The sequence below is a fragment of the Scyliorhinus canicula genome, chromosome 3 (assembly GCF_902713615.1).
Source record: "Scyliorhinus canicula chromosome 3, sScyCan1.1, whole genome shotgun sequence".
Lineage (NCBI taxonomy): Eukaryota > Metazoa > Chordata > Chondrichthyes > Carcharhiniformes > Scyliorhinidae > Scyliorhinus > Scyliorhinus canicula.
This window is the reverse complement of record NC_052148.1, coordinates 132,631,195-132,646,850: the sequence shown is the minus strand read 5'-3', so window position 1 is coordinate 132,646,850 and position 15,656 is coordinate 132,631,195. Positions and strand designations below refer to the sequence as shown.

Genomic DNA, 15,656 nt, shown 5'->3' with positions numbered 1-15,656 from the left:
TTAATCTCAAATGCTGTCATGGAAAGGGATGGAGTTGGTACCTAGGGAACAGAGTTTGGAGCAAAGATCAAAAACAATGGCTTCACTCTTCCCAATATTTAACTGGATGTCAAATAAGAAGTCGGATAAAACCTTTGAAAAAGGAGTTGAGAGAAGAGGTGGTCAGGTACAACTGGTGTCCTGAGCGTAAATGTGAAAACTGTCACTCTGCTGAACCTTTCTGGTGAAATGTCACAGACCTGAAACATTAACCCTGTTTTTCTCTCCACAGAAACTGTGTGACCTGCTGAATATTTTCTATTTTATCTAGAATTTTTCATGTTTGGATCGATATGCTACTCTGTCTTATTTCAGGGTTGGTGATTATAAGCAACCATCTCAATTGCTTTGCATGATGATTGTATTTCTTCAGGTCTTTGGAAGAGTGTTATAGGTGTGAATGCCTGTTGTAATTCCACAGCTTTGAGCTGTACAGAGATGGCCAAGTGCCATTGTAACTTTTAATTGCCTTTCTAAAGGATCGTACTGAACAGAAATAACCCTCTCTTGTTAGTAGAGGTGCCTAAAAGAGCATCTCTGAAGATAAAGGTTATATTGACAGCTCCTTTCACAAGGAGAGAAATTACTGGCTGCTTTCTGTCACTTTTTCATTTCTGCCTTTCCCATTGTGTAGTTGAAATTTCCTCCAATAAAATATTGGGAAGGCCAAAGTCTTCAGTCCCCCTCATGAACTGTGCATCTTCACCCTAGCCACAGACTCCATCCTTCTCCCTGGCTGGTGTTTGAGGCTAATCCAGCCTGTTTGCAAGCTTTGTGTTCTGTTTGGGCCCGAGCTGAATATCAGGCCCTACAGACTTTCCATTTCCAAATTGCCTACTTCCACCTCCATCATTTTCCCCACCTCCTTCTCTGTCTCATCCCACCTGCTGCAGAAACCTTTCTCCATACTTTTGTTCCCACTAAACTTGATCATTCTCATGTTTTCCTGGATGGCCTCCCAAAATCCACCCTTCATAAATTTATGTATTCTGCAGTATAAAGGGTTAATGTTAAATATGTAAATATATGGTCTATGTCATCAGTAATGCAGGATCACATGACAATAGAGCACGTAGAGGGTTAGTTTTATGTAGAGTCTCATGCAGAGTCTACCGTGTAAATATTAGCATGATGTTCATTAAAAGAGAGTTTGCCAACAATCTCACCTCCAGCATTATCAGCAAGTCCAGATCTAGGACTACCACAATAAGACATCCAGCAAAGTTCTGTTGCATGCATCCTAACACTCACTCCTTTGAGTTCACTCATTACCCTGTACTGGCTGCCTTACTGGCTCACTGGTCACAAACCCATCCTCAATTTCAAATTACCCCATGTCTCAATCCCTCCTCCTGTGTCACCTCATCTGGCCCTATAAATCTTCCCAGACCTTCACATGTGTCCAAATCTGCCCTTTGTGCATCCCTAATTTTAAATGCTCTACCATTAGTGGCTGTCCCTTCAGCTGCCAAGACCCTAAGCTCTGGAATTACTTTTAAAAATATCAGTGCCTCTCTACCCCCCTCTCCCCCTTTGAGATACTCCTTAAAAGTCTCTTTTTGACAAACATTTGACCATCTTCCCTAAAGTGTCATGTGGTCTGGTGCCCAATTTTGTTTTACATCATGTCCTTTTAAAATGTTAAAGGTCCTTTAGAAATGCAAAGAACTGGAGAATCTCAGCAGGCCAGACAGCCTCTGTGGAGAGAAAAGGGAGCTAACATTTTGCGTCTGGATGACTCTTTATCAAAGGGAGCTAACGGTTTGAGTCATCCAGACTCAAAATGTCAGCTCCCTTTTCTCTCCACAGATGCTGTCAGACTAGCTGAGACTGTCCAGTATTTTCTATTTTTGTTTCTGATTCCAGCAGCCGCAGTAATGTGCTTTTATCTTAGAAATGCAAGTTGCTATTGCTGTACCAGAACTTCTATTAGTTTGTATTATAAGTGCTGATCTATGTTAATCCAGACCGTTGAATTATTGGTCCAGTAACACAAGCACGCACTTATTGCAGCAAATATAACATCTGAGCCTGTTGGCAGCCAATGTGCATTATTGATTGATATTTATTGTCATGTGTACCAAAGTACAGTGAAAAGTATTTTTCTGCAGCCAAGGGAACGTACACAGTATGTACATAGTAGACAAAAAAAAAATCGACAGAATACATTGACAAATGGTACATCTACAAATAGTGATTGGTTACAGTGCAGAACAAGGGCCAACAAGAGCAGCAGACATGCCAAATTTCTTTAGCTTCCGTAGGAAGTAGAGGCGGTGTTGGGCTTTTTTGACGTTGTTGCATCAACGTCAGTGGATCAGATCAGACTGTTGGTGATGGGGATCCCCAGGAACCTGGAGCTATCGACCATCTCCACTTCGGAGTCATTGTTTGAGATACGACCCACCACAGTCTGCAAACTTATAGATTGAACTGGAGTTGAATCTTGTCACACAGTCATGTGCGTATAGGAAGTACGGTAGAGCACTGAGCTCACATCCTTGCGGGGCCCAGTGTTGAGGACTATTGTGGGGGAGGTGTTGTTACCTATCCTGACAGATTGCGGTCTGTTGGTGAGGAAGTCAGCTGCACAGGAGGGGTCAAGTCCAAGGTTGCAGAGTTTGGTTATTAATCTTGTCGCGATAATGGTGTTGAAGGCAGAGCTGTAGTCTCTGAACAGCAGTCTGACGTGGGTATCCTTGTTGTTGAGATGTTCGAGTGTTGATTGTAGGGCTGAGAGGTAGCATCTGCTGTGGATATGTTGTCACGGTTGGCAAACTGCAATGGATCGAGACCATCTGGGAGGCTGGCATTGATCCGTCTCATGACTAGCCGCTCTAAGCATTTCATGATAACAGACGTCAGGGCCACGGGTCGGTAGTCATTGAGTCACGCTACCTTGTTCTTCTGTCATACGTGCGAGTACCTTTAAGAAATGGGTGTTTATCGAATAGCTGTAGTGGGTATACCTTTAAGAAATGGGTGTCTGTCAGATAGCTACAGTGATGTCAGAGAGTGGGTGGAGTTGGGCTGTCTGCCTTTCACTTGCGTTTTTGAGCAGGCAGCTACAGCGTGTTTTTAAGTTTCGTTTTGAGAGCTGGATAGCCGCAGGCAAAGCAAACAGCTGTATAAGGACCTCTCTGCAATCTAAAGACTGTCTCCAGATCATTTGAGGATTTCAAAGTGATAACTGCTCTCAGTAGTGAATTTAAACCTGATCTCGGTGTTAAAAAGGGTCTTTTGTCTTATGGATGTTGTAAGGAAAGATTAAAGGTTACTTATAGAATATTGTATCTGTGGGGATGATTGGTGCTGATAGTTGTTAAGATATTTACTGTGGGTTTATAAAGTGTTAACAGGTTTCATAAATAAACATTGTTTTAATTTTAAAAGTACTTTAACTCTGTTGCACCACATATGTAAAGTAGGCCCATGTGCTTCCCATAACCACAATCTATTAAAAGTTGTGGGTAAGGTGAACTCATGATACTCTTTGGGATTCTCTAAAGCCTGGCCTTAACACTTTTATGGTATTGGTAATATGGTGGTCTTCTTGAAGCAGAGAAATGAGGTGTTGAAGATATCTGCAAAAACACTCGCCAGCTAGTCAGCCCAGGCTCTGAGTGCTCACCCATGCACTCCGTCGGTGCCCATCACTTTCTGAAGGTTTACTTTCAAGAAGGCAGCTCTTGCCTCCGAGGCTGTAATAGTGGGTGTGGGTGTGTCCAGGCCTGTTGGGGCAGGTGGCACTAATGTATTGGCTGATTGTTCAAAGTGGGCATAAAACTTGTTCAGTTCATCAGGGAGGGATGCTCCAGCCCCAGAGATTCCGCCTGGCCTTGCTTTGTACCCTGTGATCGCGTGTAAGCCATGTCATAGATGTCGTGGGTTTGTGCTGTTGGCCTGGGATTCCAGTTTGATCCAGTATTGTCTTTTGGCATCCCTAATGGCTTTCCATACGTCGTACCTTGATTTCTTATACAGGTTAGTGTGTCAGACTTGAACGCCTCCGTCCGGAACTTCAGCAGGGATTGAACCCCTTGGTTGAGCCAGGGTTTCCGATTGGGGAATACCCGTATTGTCTTCTTTGGTACACAGTCCTCAACACACATACTGCGTTTTTGTATATATTTAGAGTGCCCAATTATTTTGTTTCCAATTAAGGGGCAAATTAGCATGGTCAATCCACCTAACCTGCACATCTTTGGGTTGTGGGGTGAAACCCACGCAGACATGGGGAGAATGTGCAAACTCCACACGGACAGTGACCCAGTGCAAGGACTTGAACCCGTGTCCTCAGCGCCACAGTCCCATTGCTAACCACTGCGCCACATGCCGCCCCCTCGACAGACTTACTGATGAAGTCTGTGACAGCGGTTGTGTACTCGTCCACGTTAACTGCCGCAGCCTTGAATATGGACCAGCCATCTGCACCGCACAGGATCTTCAACCGACGTTATATACCAGATACATTGATGACATTTTTTTCTTTTGGACCCACAGCGAAGAATCACTGAAACAACTACACGATGACATCAATAGGTTCCATCCCACCATCAGACTCGCCATGGACTACTGTCCAAAATCAGTTGCATTCTTAGACACACCCATCTCCATCAAGGACGATCACCTCAGCACTTTGCTTTACCGCAAGCCCATGGATAACCACACGATGCTCCACTTCTCCAGCTTCCACCCTAAACAATTAAAGAAGCCATCCCCTATGGACAAGCCCTCTGCATACACAGGATCTGCTCAGACGAGGATGAACGTAACAGACATCTACAGACGCTGAAAGATGCCCTCATACGAACGGGATATGGCGCTCGACTCATCGATCAATAGTTCCAACGCGGCACAGCAAAACACCGCACCGACCTCAGAAGACAAACACGGGACACAACTGACAGCGTACCCTTCGTCGTCCAGTACTTTCCCGGAGCGGAGAAATTATAACATCTTCTTTGCAGCCTTCAACACGTCATCGATGAAGATGAACATCTTGCTAAGGTCATCCCCACAACTTGCCTTCAAACAACCGCGCAACCTCAAACAAACCATTGTTTGCAGCAAACTACCCAGCCTTCAGAACAGCGACCACGACACCACACAACCCTGCCAGGGCAATCTCTGCAAGACATGCCAGATCATCGACTTGGATACCACCATTATACGTGAGAACACCACCCACAAGGTACGCGTTACATACTCGTGCGACTCGGCCAACTTTGTCTACCTCATACGCTGTAGGAAAGGATGTCCCAAAGCGTGGTACATTGGCGAGACCATGCAGACGCTGCAACAACGAATGTACGGACATCGTGCGACAATCACAGACAGGAATGTTCCCTTCCAGTCGGGGAACACTTCAGCAGTCAAGGGCATTCAGCCTCTGATCTGCGGGTAAGCGTTCTCCAAGGCGGCCTTCAGGACACGCGACAACGCAGAATTGCCGAGCAGAAACTTATACACAAGTTCCGCACACGAGGACCCGGGATTCATGTCGCATTACATTCATCCCCCACAATCCGGCCTGGATTTGCAAAATCCTACCAACTGTCCTGGCTTGAGACAGTTCACACCTCTTTAACCTGGGGTTACCCCTATCTCTGGATCTGTAAAGACTTGATTACCTGCAAATGCTCACATTGCAAGCATTGTCTGGCATCTTTGAATTTGCCTATATACATGTTTCTGGAACATACCTCTTCATTGACCCGAGGAAGGTGCAGTGCTCTGAAAGCTAGTGTTTGAAACAAACCCGTTGGGATTTAACCTGGTGTTGTAAGACTTTTTAAAACAGAGATGAAGGGGAATTTCTGCAGCCAGAGTCTGGCGAATCTGTGGAACTGTTTGCCACAGAAGGCTGTGGAGGCCAAATCACTGAGTGTCCTTAAGACAGAGATAGATAGGTTCATGATTAATAACGGGATCAGGGGTTATGGGGAGAAGGCAGGAGAATGGGGATGAGAAAATATCAGCCATGATTGAATGGCAGAGCAGACTCGGTGGGCTGAGTGACCTAATTCTGCTCCGATGTCTTATGGTCTTAAGATTTACAGAAAGCTGTGACATTCACGTTTAGTTATTAGGAGTAGCACCGGGCAGCACGGTAGCATGGTGGTTAGTATAAATGCTTCACAGCTCCAGGGTCCCAGGTTCGATTCCCGGCTGGGTCACTGTCTGTGTGGAGTCTGCACGTCCTCCCCGTGTCTGCGTGGGTTTCCTCCGGGTGCTCCGGTTTCCTCCCACAGTCCAAAGATGTGCGGGTTAGGTGGATTGGCTATGCTAAATTGCCCGTAGTATCCTAAAAAGTAAGGTTAAAGGGGGGGTTGTTGGGTTACGGGTATAGGGTGGGTGCGTGGGTTTAAGTGGGGTGATCATTGCTCGGCACAACATCAAGGGCCGAAGGGCCTGTTCTGTGCTGTACTGTTCTATGTTCTATGAGTTGAGGCAGAAACTATGCCAATATTCAAGGTTTCATCAGATAGGCGTATGATAGGATAAAGGTAAGGAAACAGAAACGGTAAGTATTCTTAAAACCATTTGCTTATGTTGAGGATTAATGGCAACCTGGACGGATATTATAACTTCGCTGTATGCACTGAATCAACATGTAATAGCTGCAAAGATCAAACACTCGGTTTTCTTGATATGCAGCCTGTACAAAGTCTAGCTAGGTAGCAAAAGACACATTTGTGTCAGGTCCCTGCATATCAGAATGATAACAATTCGATATGAGAAAACATTTAAAGTTTAAACTGCAGAACAAAACAGATTCACTTCGAAATGAAGCCAAGAAAGGGGTGGCATGATGGTGCAGTGGTTAGCACTGCTGCCACATGGTGCTGAGGACCCGATTTGATCCTGGCCACGGATCACTATCCATGTAGAGTTTGCACATTCTCCACATGTCTGCTTGGGCCTCACCCCCACAACCCAAATATGAGCAGGGTAGGTGGATTGACCACACTAAAATTGCCCCTTAAAAAAAAAGCAATGAAGCCAAGATAAAATCTAAATCCTATTTAAATTGTTAATTTCAGGGCATCTTTTTTTTGATGCCTGACTTTCATTTATTAGTAAGATAGAAATTTTAATTTTGTTCTTTAAAAAAAAACAGACTGCACATCAACATGATAAAAGTGGCAATTTCCGGGCAGCACGATGCCACAGTGGTTAGCCCTGCTGCCTCATGGCGCTGAGGTCCCAGGTTCAATCCCGGCTCTGGGTCACTGACCATGTAGAGTTTGCACATTCTCCCAGTGTATGCATGGGCTTCGCCCCCATAACCTAAAGATGTGCAGGTTAGGTGGATTGGCCATGCTAAACTGCCCCTTAATTGGAAAAAATGAATTTGGGACGCTAAATTAAAAAAAGTGACAATTTCCCATGCCGGAGATTTAGGAAAGGTACAGATTTAAATTCCATTCAAATCACATCCCAATCTAGACTACATCCTGCGGAGGCTGAATTTAAAAAAATCAGAGGGAGACTCGTGTTGGTCTTTGGCAGCCAATAATGTCGGCAACAGCAGCAGACTGGGAGGAAGTCATGAACCAAACCTCATGATTCTAGGCCTAAAGCTCGGTAGATTTTTTTTTTAAACTAGGAGACATGTTGGGCTAAATGACCTCCTCTGTTTTGTACAGCTCCATGATTCTTTGAAAAATATTTACCAAAATAGGGAAAGAGACATTGATACCAAAAAAAGCAACAATGAAAATTAAAACAATAGAATGAGCTTTGTAAATAGTCACAGCTGCAGGCAAAGTAGAGAGGAGATTTTTTGAAGGGAAGGAGCAGTCCAGCATCAATAATCTGGTGCACCTGTTGACCAGTTCTAAACCGTAAAGGCAGAATTCAGAAGACAAGTCATCTGTCCAAATAGACAGAGCATGTGTGATATGCAGAACGGCAGTGGAGGGAGAGAAGGGTAGTGAGAATGATTATCCTTCAATTGCACTCACAATTGATTTCAGAAAGCATTCCAAATAAATAATGTAATGTACATCTATAAACACGATGACTTAATATATAATGTTCCAAAAAAAGTAAAATCATCCAAAAAATTACCTCATTTTCTGGAGTAGGAGAAGGGGTAATAGAGTTTAATGATCCTTTCCGTGTGTCGGAGGCTTCTGCTGATGTAGATACTGGCGGCTCCCATTGCGTAGTGCCTGTTGGTATATGCCAATAATAGATGCCAGCAATATCATTGATCTTCTTCCATCCTGGTGGGAGGTCAGGGTCAGTCTGAAATGATTGATCACTCCATATGTCTGCTGGGAAGCAGAGTTGAATAAAAACATTAACCAAATTAAAACACTGATTTAATCCTTTGAAGATTACACTCACATTTTTGATTATTAAAGCAAGCCATAGTTCAGAGACCAGGTGGTGGTGAGTGGGCTTTTTTAGGATCCAGTTCCATGCGCTAAGTCATAATGTTCTGCAACTGTTTGTGGCCCCCATCAAAACCAGTTCTTCCTTGTTGCTAACCGTAGCTTTCTTTCTAGCCATTTCCTCATGATCCACTGAAGCAAGCAAAACCTCGGCATCCTAAATTATACCACAGTTTAGCAACCACTGAAACCTTTCAGCTCTGGGTTCACATTCTATCCTGCCTGTCACACTGGCCTCCCAAATTAACCCCACTTGTCAAACATCCATTTCTTTGTTAACCCACGTTGGGGAAGTCCCTGAGCCCCAAAACGTTCAATTCAAAATCCTCACATTGGCCCTCAAATAACTCCATGATCATGTTGTGCACTCTGTGTATCATTCTCATCTTTATATCCTCTCCTGTCTCTTTCTTTTGTGTATTCCTCTTCTCTCTCTCTGCCCCAACTACTCTCTGAAACTCCCTCACTAAGGGGATTTACACTTGGCATATTATCTTCTTTCCACTGAAACCTCCACCAGTTCCTAAGATCTAAGTGAATGAAAGAACTGGCAAGGTGTGATTGAAATCTATGGGGTTGGATTCTCCGTTTGGCAGATTATGTTCTCCCACCGGTGCTGAAGTGCTTCTGGTTTGAACTGGCACTAGGAGCAGTGTCCAGAAGCAATTCCCTCTCCCTTGTCATGTTATGCATGGCGGGCAGCGCAAGAGATTCCGTTCCGAATCTCATGATCAGGCCACCACTTTGAGCAGGCGGCCTGATAGCGAGGTCCGGCGGCTGGCCCCCTTCCCCAACAATGCAATCATGCCCCACCCCCCATTTAGCAATGAATGAAAGCTCCTGACCAGATCAAAAGCAGTTGTGTTTTCTGCTGAGAAAAAGAGGAAGTGAAAGCACTTATCTCCCAGATATTTATAAACATTGAGGTGAGGTTCAAAGCAGGATATTTGGATACATTCAAGCGAAATACAAATAAATAATCCAGGCACCTAGCTGCCTGGAAGCTATTACCCTGTCAATTGCAGAGTACTACAAATTTGTTCTCTTTGAAAGTGAATAGAGCCTTGCAGGTCAAAGGATGGAAGGGGGTTTAAAGTCTTCTGATGTGGTTTTAGCTTTCTATGAAGTAGCAGCTGCTGTTTTCTAAATCTGTGTCTGCCACCTTCATGTGGACCAGTTCTGAAAGGTGCCTGGCTGCAACCTCGCTCCGGAGACCGATACATCTCAGGCAAATTTGCCGAGGTCAGTGTAAAATCGGATTTCGCGCGCGCTGCTTGGTCATGCGACTTTTTACCGTGCTTCTGACTCCGACGCCTCGTGAGGCTTGGGTGGCTTCCGCAAGGTGGGAAGGCTGCCAGGAAACCCATGGGATGTCTCTCCTGGCATTCACTGGCCATATCGCGCTCGGGTAAAGTAACGTGGCTGTTGGATTGCACCCTTAGAATGTTTTTTAAGCACCGAGGAGCTGAACGCAGAGATTGAGCCATAATTTTGAAAGAGTGCCTCGACCTCTAAGTGAGCTACCCCCCCCCCCCCCCCCAATCCATGGAAAATGTCACCATCCACACATACGTGGGCACTACCCCACACACACCAAGCTATGGGCTCCCTGGGGTTTCCCCCTTGTACAGCCCCCCCCCCCCCCCCATCCTCCTACAGCACCCATCCATTCTAGGACCCCCACACATCACCCCCTCCAACTTTCCAGAGGCCCCTACTTACCTGCCATGCACATCTCCACCTTCAAACACTCCCTCCACCCGAATTTCATGGGCATGGCCGCTCTCACCCCCTAACCCTTGGCATTGCCATTCTGGCACCTGGGCACTCTTGTATTGCCACCCTGGCACCTAAGCAGTGCTCCTGCTAGCTTGGCAGTACCATCCAGGCACTTTGGCAGTGCCAATGTGCAAGTTAGGCAGTGCTAAGATGCCCACATTGTGGGAGGAGGGCCAGGAAGCCAACCTGCACTTACCCTAACCACCCAGGGGTCTCCAATATATCAGGAGACCTCCCAGGTGCCGTTCTGTCTGGTCCACGCTGTGTGGACCAGCACTGGTCGGCGCCTGGCTGCAGCCTCCCTGGGGAGGCCGGAGAATCGACGGAGGCCGGTGGATCCCCGGCAGGGCAGGTCGTGGGAAGGTTTCCGACCTAATTCCGCGAGCGCCGTTTAGTCCCGCCCCGTTTGGGCAGTATTCTGACTCCAACGTCTCGCAGGACTTTGGCGAATCCTGCGTGGTGCGGAGGCTGTCGGTAGGTCTGCTGGGGGCCTATCCCAGGATTCTCCAGCAGGGATTCTCTGACCGCATTATGCTCTTGCTTCAGCTCAACATGGCAAGAGAATCACGCTCTGGGAAGTTCCAGTACAGGTGAGCTAAGATGATCTGGGGGCTTCTGTCAAGGCACACGAAGGATGTACAGTTGTTCCTTAGATCCCCTGCCTTGGTCCAACTGCCTCCAGTGGATGCACCCACCTGTCAGCATTCTGCAGCCCTCCAGGTCTCAGTTACGCATGGGATGGCTGCAAAGGTCATCTCAGGCCATGGGGCAGCATTGTCAGCAGCCTGCTTCCACCTCAACTGCAGATGCTGGGGCTACATCCTATTGGAACACAGGGCGGCATGGTGGCACAGTGGTTAGCACTGCTGCCTCACAGCTCCAGGGTCCCAGGTTCAATTCCGGCCTGGTGTCTGTGTGGAGTTTGCACTTTCTCCCCGTGTTTGTGTATGTTTCCTCCGGGTGCTCTGGTTTCCTCCCACAGTCCAAAGATGTGCAGGTTAGGTGGTTTGGCCATGATAAACTGCCCCTTAGTGTCCAACAGTTAGGTGGGGCTGCTGGGTTACGGGGAATGGGGTGGAGGTGTGGGCTTAAGTCGGGTGCTCTTTCCAAGGGCCAGTGCAGACTCGATGGGCCAAATGGCCTCCTTCTGCATTGTAAATTCTATGAAACTATGAAGCACATTAGAAACAGCACCAAGATACATCAGGATGGCACAAGTGTTTAAAGCCTGCCTGAGAGTGTAACGTGCTGCAGGGTGCACATATAGTCATGCTGGGCCAGGAAGCAGTGAGTGGCTTCACTGCCTGGGGATGATGGAGGGCTTGTCTGAAATCAACTTAAAACTCAAAATAATAACATATTTTCATAGATATATATTATGTATTCTGTAACACAAACTTTATTTATATGCTGTATGCTACAATGCTGCTTTGTTTTTGTTGGCGTGTGGAGTCACAATAACTTTCAAATGTTAAAATGGGGTCATATTGGAAAATAGGTTGGGAGGTACTACTGATAACACAACTAAAGGGCTAGTTGAGGCCAATGTTCTAAGGTGGCTGGAATTCTCAGGTGACTGGAATTAAACTTTTTTTTCCCCTGATAATCTTCAGAGTGGCTCCACAGTGACACACCCTGACTCTCTCTCACACACACACACATACATCGACAGCTCCCATCTGGCCCTCCAGCCTCTGCTCGTCATTCTTAACTGGATGGCGAGCGCACTCCCACTCATTGGCTAGCCTGCAAAAATCATGTCAGGGGATGCAGAGTCAGGACCTGGAAATACAGGTGACCTGACCCGGAACTAAAACCAAACCAAAGCAGCTGGCAAGTTGGAGTTAGCTAAAATGAAGCCAAACATCATTCTACTTAGAAATAGTTTAATTTTTTTACATTTATTCGAATGCAGTATTCCTCGGAGGGTTGTTTCAGGCTAAGCGAAAAGGATGCAAATATTTTGCATCACTCGGGTGCAAAAAGACACCATCTGTTCCATAAAAGCCAAGAATGCCTTTGCTTCTCCTGATGGAATCAGAAGTTTAGGCTGAGTTTGGTGCAATAAAGGGTCTAAAACACAATTTAAGTGCACCCCCTCCCCCCCCGAAAAGTTAGCCAACACATTAACTGGGACCACCAAGGCAGCTGCCAAAGGCCCACTTATAATCATATACCTATCGTGTGTGTCAAACAGGTTCTTAGCAGCCAAAAAAGAAACCCTTTTATTAATCAAAACTGCAGCCCCCAGGCCCTACTGTCAAAACCAGAGTGGAACACCTGTCCAACCCAACCCTTACGTAATCTTGCCTGAACCCTAACCCGCAAATGGGTCTCTTGCAGAAACACCACATAGGCACTCAAGCTCTTCATGTGAGCGAATATTCTCGACCTTTTTACTGGGCCATTCAATCCTTTTATATTCCATGTGACCAACCAAATTGGGGGTCTCCCCCCCCCCCCCCCAACAACATTACACCCAAATAAACCCTCAAATAACCAAAAAGTGAACAAAAGCCCTAACCCCAACCTCTACTACCTCAACCTCAAACAAAACAAAAAGCTCAAGTTCTTTATCTAGTTCTTGATTAATAAGGGGATCAGGGGCTACGGGGAGAAGGCAGGAGAATGGGGATGAGAAAATATCAGCCCTGCTTGAATGGCGGAGCAGACTCGTTGGGCCGAGTGGCCTAATTCTGCTCCTATGGCTTATGGTCTAACTACACTAAAATAATGAGCTGCAGTTACCCCTACCACTTTGTTCCCGTTAGCCAACTTCTTCAGCTAGCAAGGTGGCCAATAACTAGCAATAACAACCAACAACTGGCCCAAAACCAACTTTAAGAAACAAAGAAAACAACACCATCCCACACACGAACAAGAAAATACAAACTGGTACAAGAAGCCCCCACAAGCCCCCACATCCACATGCCCTCTCTCTCCAACAATATAAAGGCCTAATACAATTTGCAATTAACTCGCCCCCCAGCCCTTGCTTCCTCACAAAAGCATCCACCTCCTCTGACGCGTCAAAATTATAGTCCTTCGTACCATAAGTCACTCGGAGGCATGCAGGGTATACCACCCCAAATTTAACTTTGCTCTTGTACAATGCCATCTTGACCTTGTCAAATGCCGCTCACCTCTTAGCCAACTCTGCTGGCACTTCCTGATTTGAGCCTGATGGCATGGCCCTCCCATTTGCAGTTTCAGTGATGTTTCACCCAGCTCGGGACTCATTCCTTCTCCTGATAGCTTTGGAACCCAACAATGATTGCCCATTGCGGCTCGCTGGAACAGGGATTCTGCAGAAGAGACTGGTGGGCTCAATCCAACTAGGGAGAGGGCGTCGATCCACCCTCCCCCACCATCTTCACATATATCTTTGACATATATTCAGTCAGAATTGTGCCCTCCACTCACTTCAGCGATTCTCAGGTCCTGTCTCCTGGAGCGAATCTCTAGGCAGTCCACCACAGCCCTCAGTGCTTTATTAACACTGGCCAACATCACCATCTCAGCGTCCAAGGAGACAATCTGATTGCTCTGCCTCAAAAGAGCCACCTACACACCCCATAACACCCCGCCATGTGCCTTTACTTTCTCATGCATCTTCGCCAGGGCTGATCAAATGGGGGCCAAGGTAATTTCTATTGATTTGTGGTGGTCTTTGGAGACAGCCTGCCGCTGTTAATTAAATATATCTGCCAAGATGCCGGCAAGCATTTCAGCCGTCAGTGAAGTGGCCTACGGCAAGGCAGGAGCCTCTGCCAGAACGTCAGGAGGCTTCCAAGTCCATTGACGACTTGTTACCTGCTGGATTTTGACCTGGATCTTCTGGGCATTTCTCTTGTGTGGGAATCTTTCCTCATCAAATTAGTTAAGTTTTAACCCAAACATCCACCATAAACTGGGCAAAAAGGGATACAAACAAAGTGGGCAGGCGGGAGTCACCTAGTGGGCGTCTACTCCCTACATACCACCATAGGAAGTCAATCGTTGGATCATTGTGTGAATCAGCAACAGAACAGAACTCAATGCAATAATTACCAAAACTTTCTAATCCACAGTTTAGCTAAACATTACTAATAATTCAGTTTGGCATGATGGAAAAGATAAATAGGAAGCAGGTAAGTCCACAAGGGTCAGCCATGACTCAGTTGGTAACAATCTTGCCTGAGTCACAAGGTTGTGGGTTGCAGTCTCACTCCAGAGACGGGAGTGCAAATATTTAGGTCAACACACCTGATGAAGGTGCTGTGTTTCGAATAAAGTGTTAAACCGAGGTCCCATCTGTCCTCTCAGCTGGACTTCTCAGATCCCATTGCATTATTTTGAAGAGGAACACGGGATGTACGAGCCAATATTTTATCACTACAAACCAATTATACGGTCATTATCACATTGCTGATTGTGGGAGGTTGCTGAAAGTATACTGGCTTCTGCATTTCCTACATTACAACAGTTACTGCACTTCAAAACATACTCTAGTGTCTGAACTACATTGGGGCATCCTGAAGTTATGAAAGGTGCTAATAATCCAAACCTTTCTTTTCAGTGGTCATTTTCTTCCTCCTGTGCACATGGTGCTGATAGTTACAATTACGTAGTGCTGTTTCACAAATGTAATACTTTTAATAGCCTATGAAACTCAAAGATAGGATTTAACAGAACAGATAACTTATTGTCCTATGTAATGTTACTATACAAATGCATGTTTCCTCTTCTTTTAGCTGATTTGAAAGAAGCAATCCCACATATATTTGCCGATTAAAATGTATCCACCAGTTGAGTAGTTTTGCTCCATCAGTTTTTACTGCCATTAGACAATTTGGCAGATATTAACACTCAGTTGGCAAATGGTGATGTGCACAACAGTGTTAATGACTGTGGTAGAATCACTGAATGTATGAGCGATAGTCTGCAGCTAATTACCAGGAATATCACATTATATTATGAAGTAAATCTGTTACTAGATATGTAATTAGCACAGCAGATTTGAAAACTTGCTGCTCAAGTAATTGCTTTGTGGTTAGAAGGTGAATCGAAAAATCAACTGACAATCAAAAGACGACATTCCAATCTTCTGACAATTTTACATAGCTGAAAAATTAAATACAACTTCTCCCTCTTAATTATATAGCATCAGCCTGTGTAACGGAAGCTTTTAAAAAGAATATTCTTCCCAATAAATTCTCAACTTTCAAAAGCCCAACCAAACTTTCTTCTGAGAATTCAGAGATATTCCGAAAATCTCCGATTTGGACCTTTTTGAGAGATTTTGCCGTCTCCACCTGTTGCAGCTGTTTTTGGAGAGGGTTCGTGTCCCATGCGGTCTCTAAGAGACAGACCTGTCCAAGACACCATTAGGAAGTAATAACAATCGCAATGACATTGTTCTCCTATTTGTACAACGCACAGCCCCCAGGTTTC

The 15,656-nt window shown here is 45.6% G+C and overlaps 1 protein-coding gene across 13 annotated transcripts in view; it reads right to left on the bottom strand.

Moving 5' to 3' along the window:
• apbb2b (amyloid beta (A4) precursor protein-binding, family B, member 2b) overlaps positions 1-15,656 on the bottom strand; it is a 407,406-nt gene that overhangs the window by 177,938 nt on the left and 213,812 nt on the right. For 8 of the 13 annotated variants that reach the window (XM_038791322.1, XM_038791325.1, XM_038791319.1 and 5 more), the window contains one exon: positions 8,116-8,324. In XM_038791322.1, coding sequence (XP_038647250.1) covers positions 8,116-8,324 — 209 coding nt within the window. The remainder of the gene's footprint in view (positions 1-8,115; positions 8,325-15,656) is intronic. The other 5 variants (XM_038791334.1, XM_038791333.1, XM_038791324.1 and 2 more) reach the window with 1 other exon arrangement.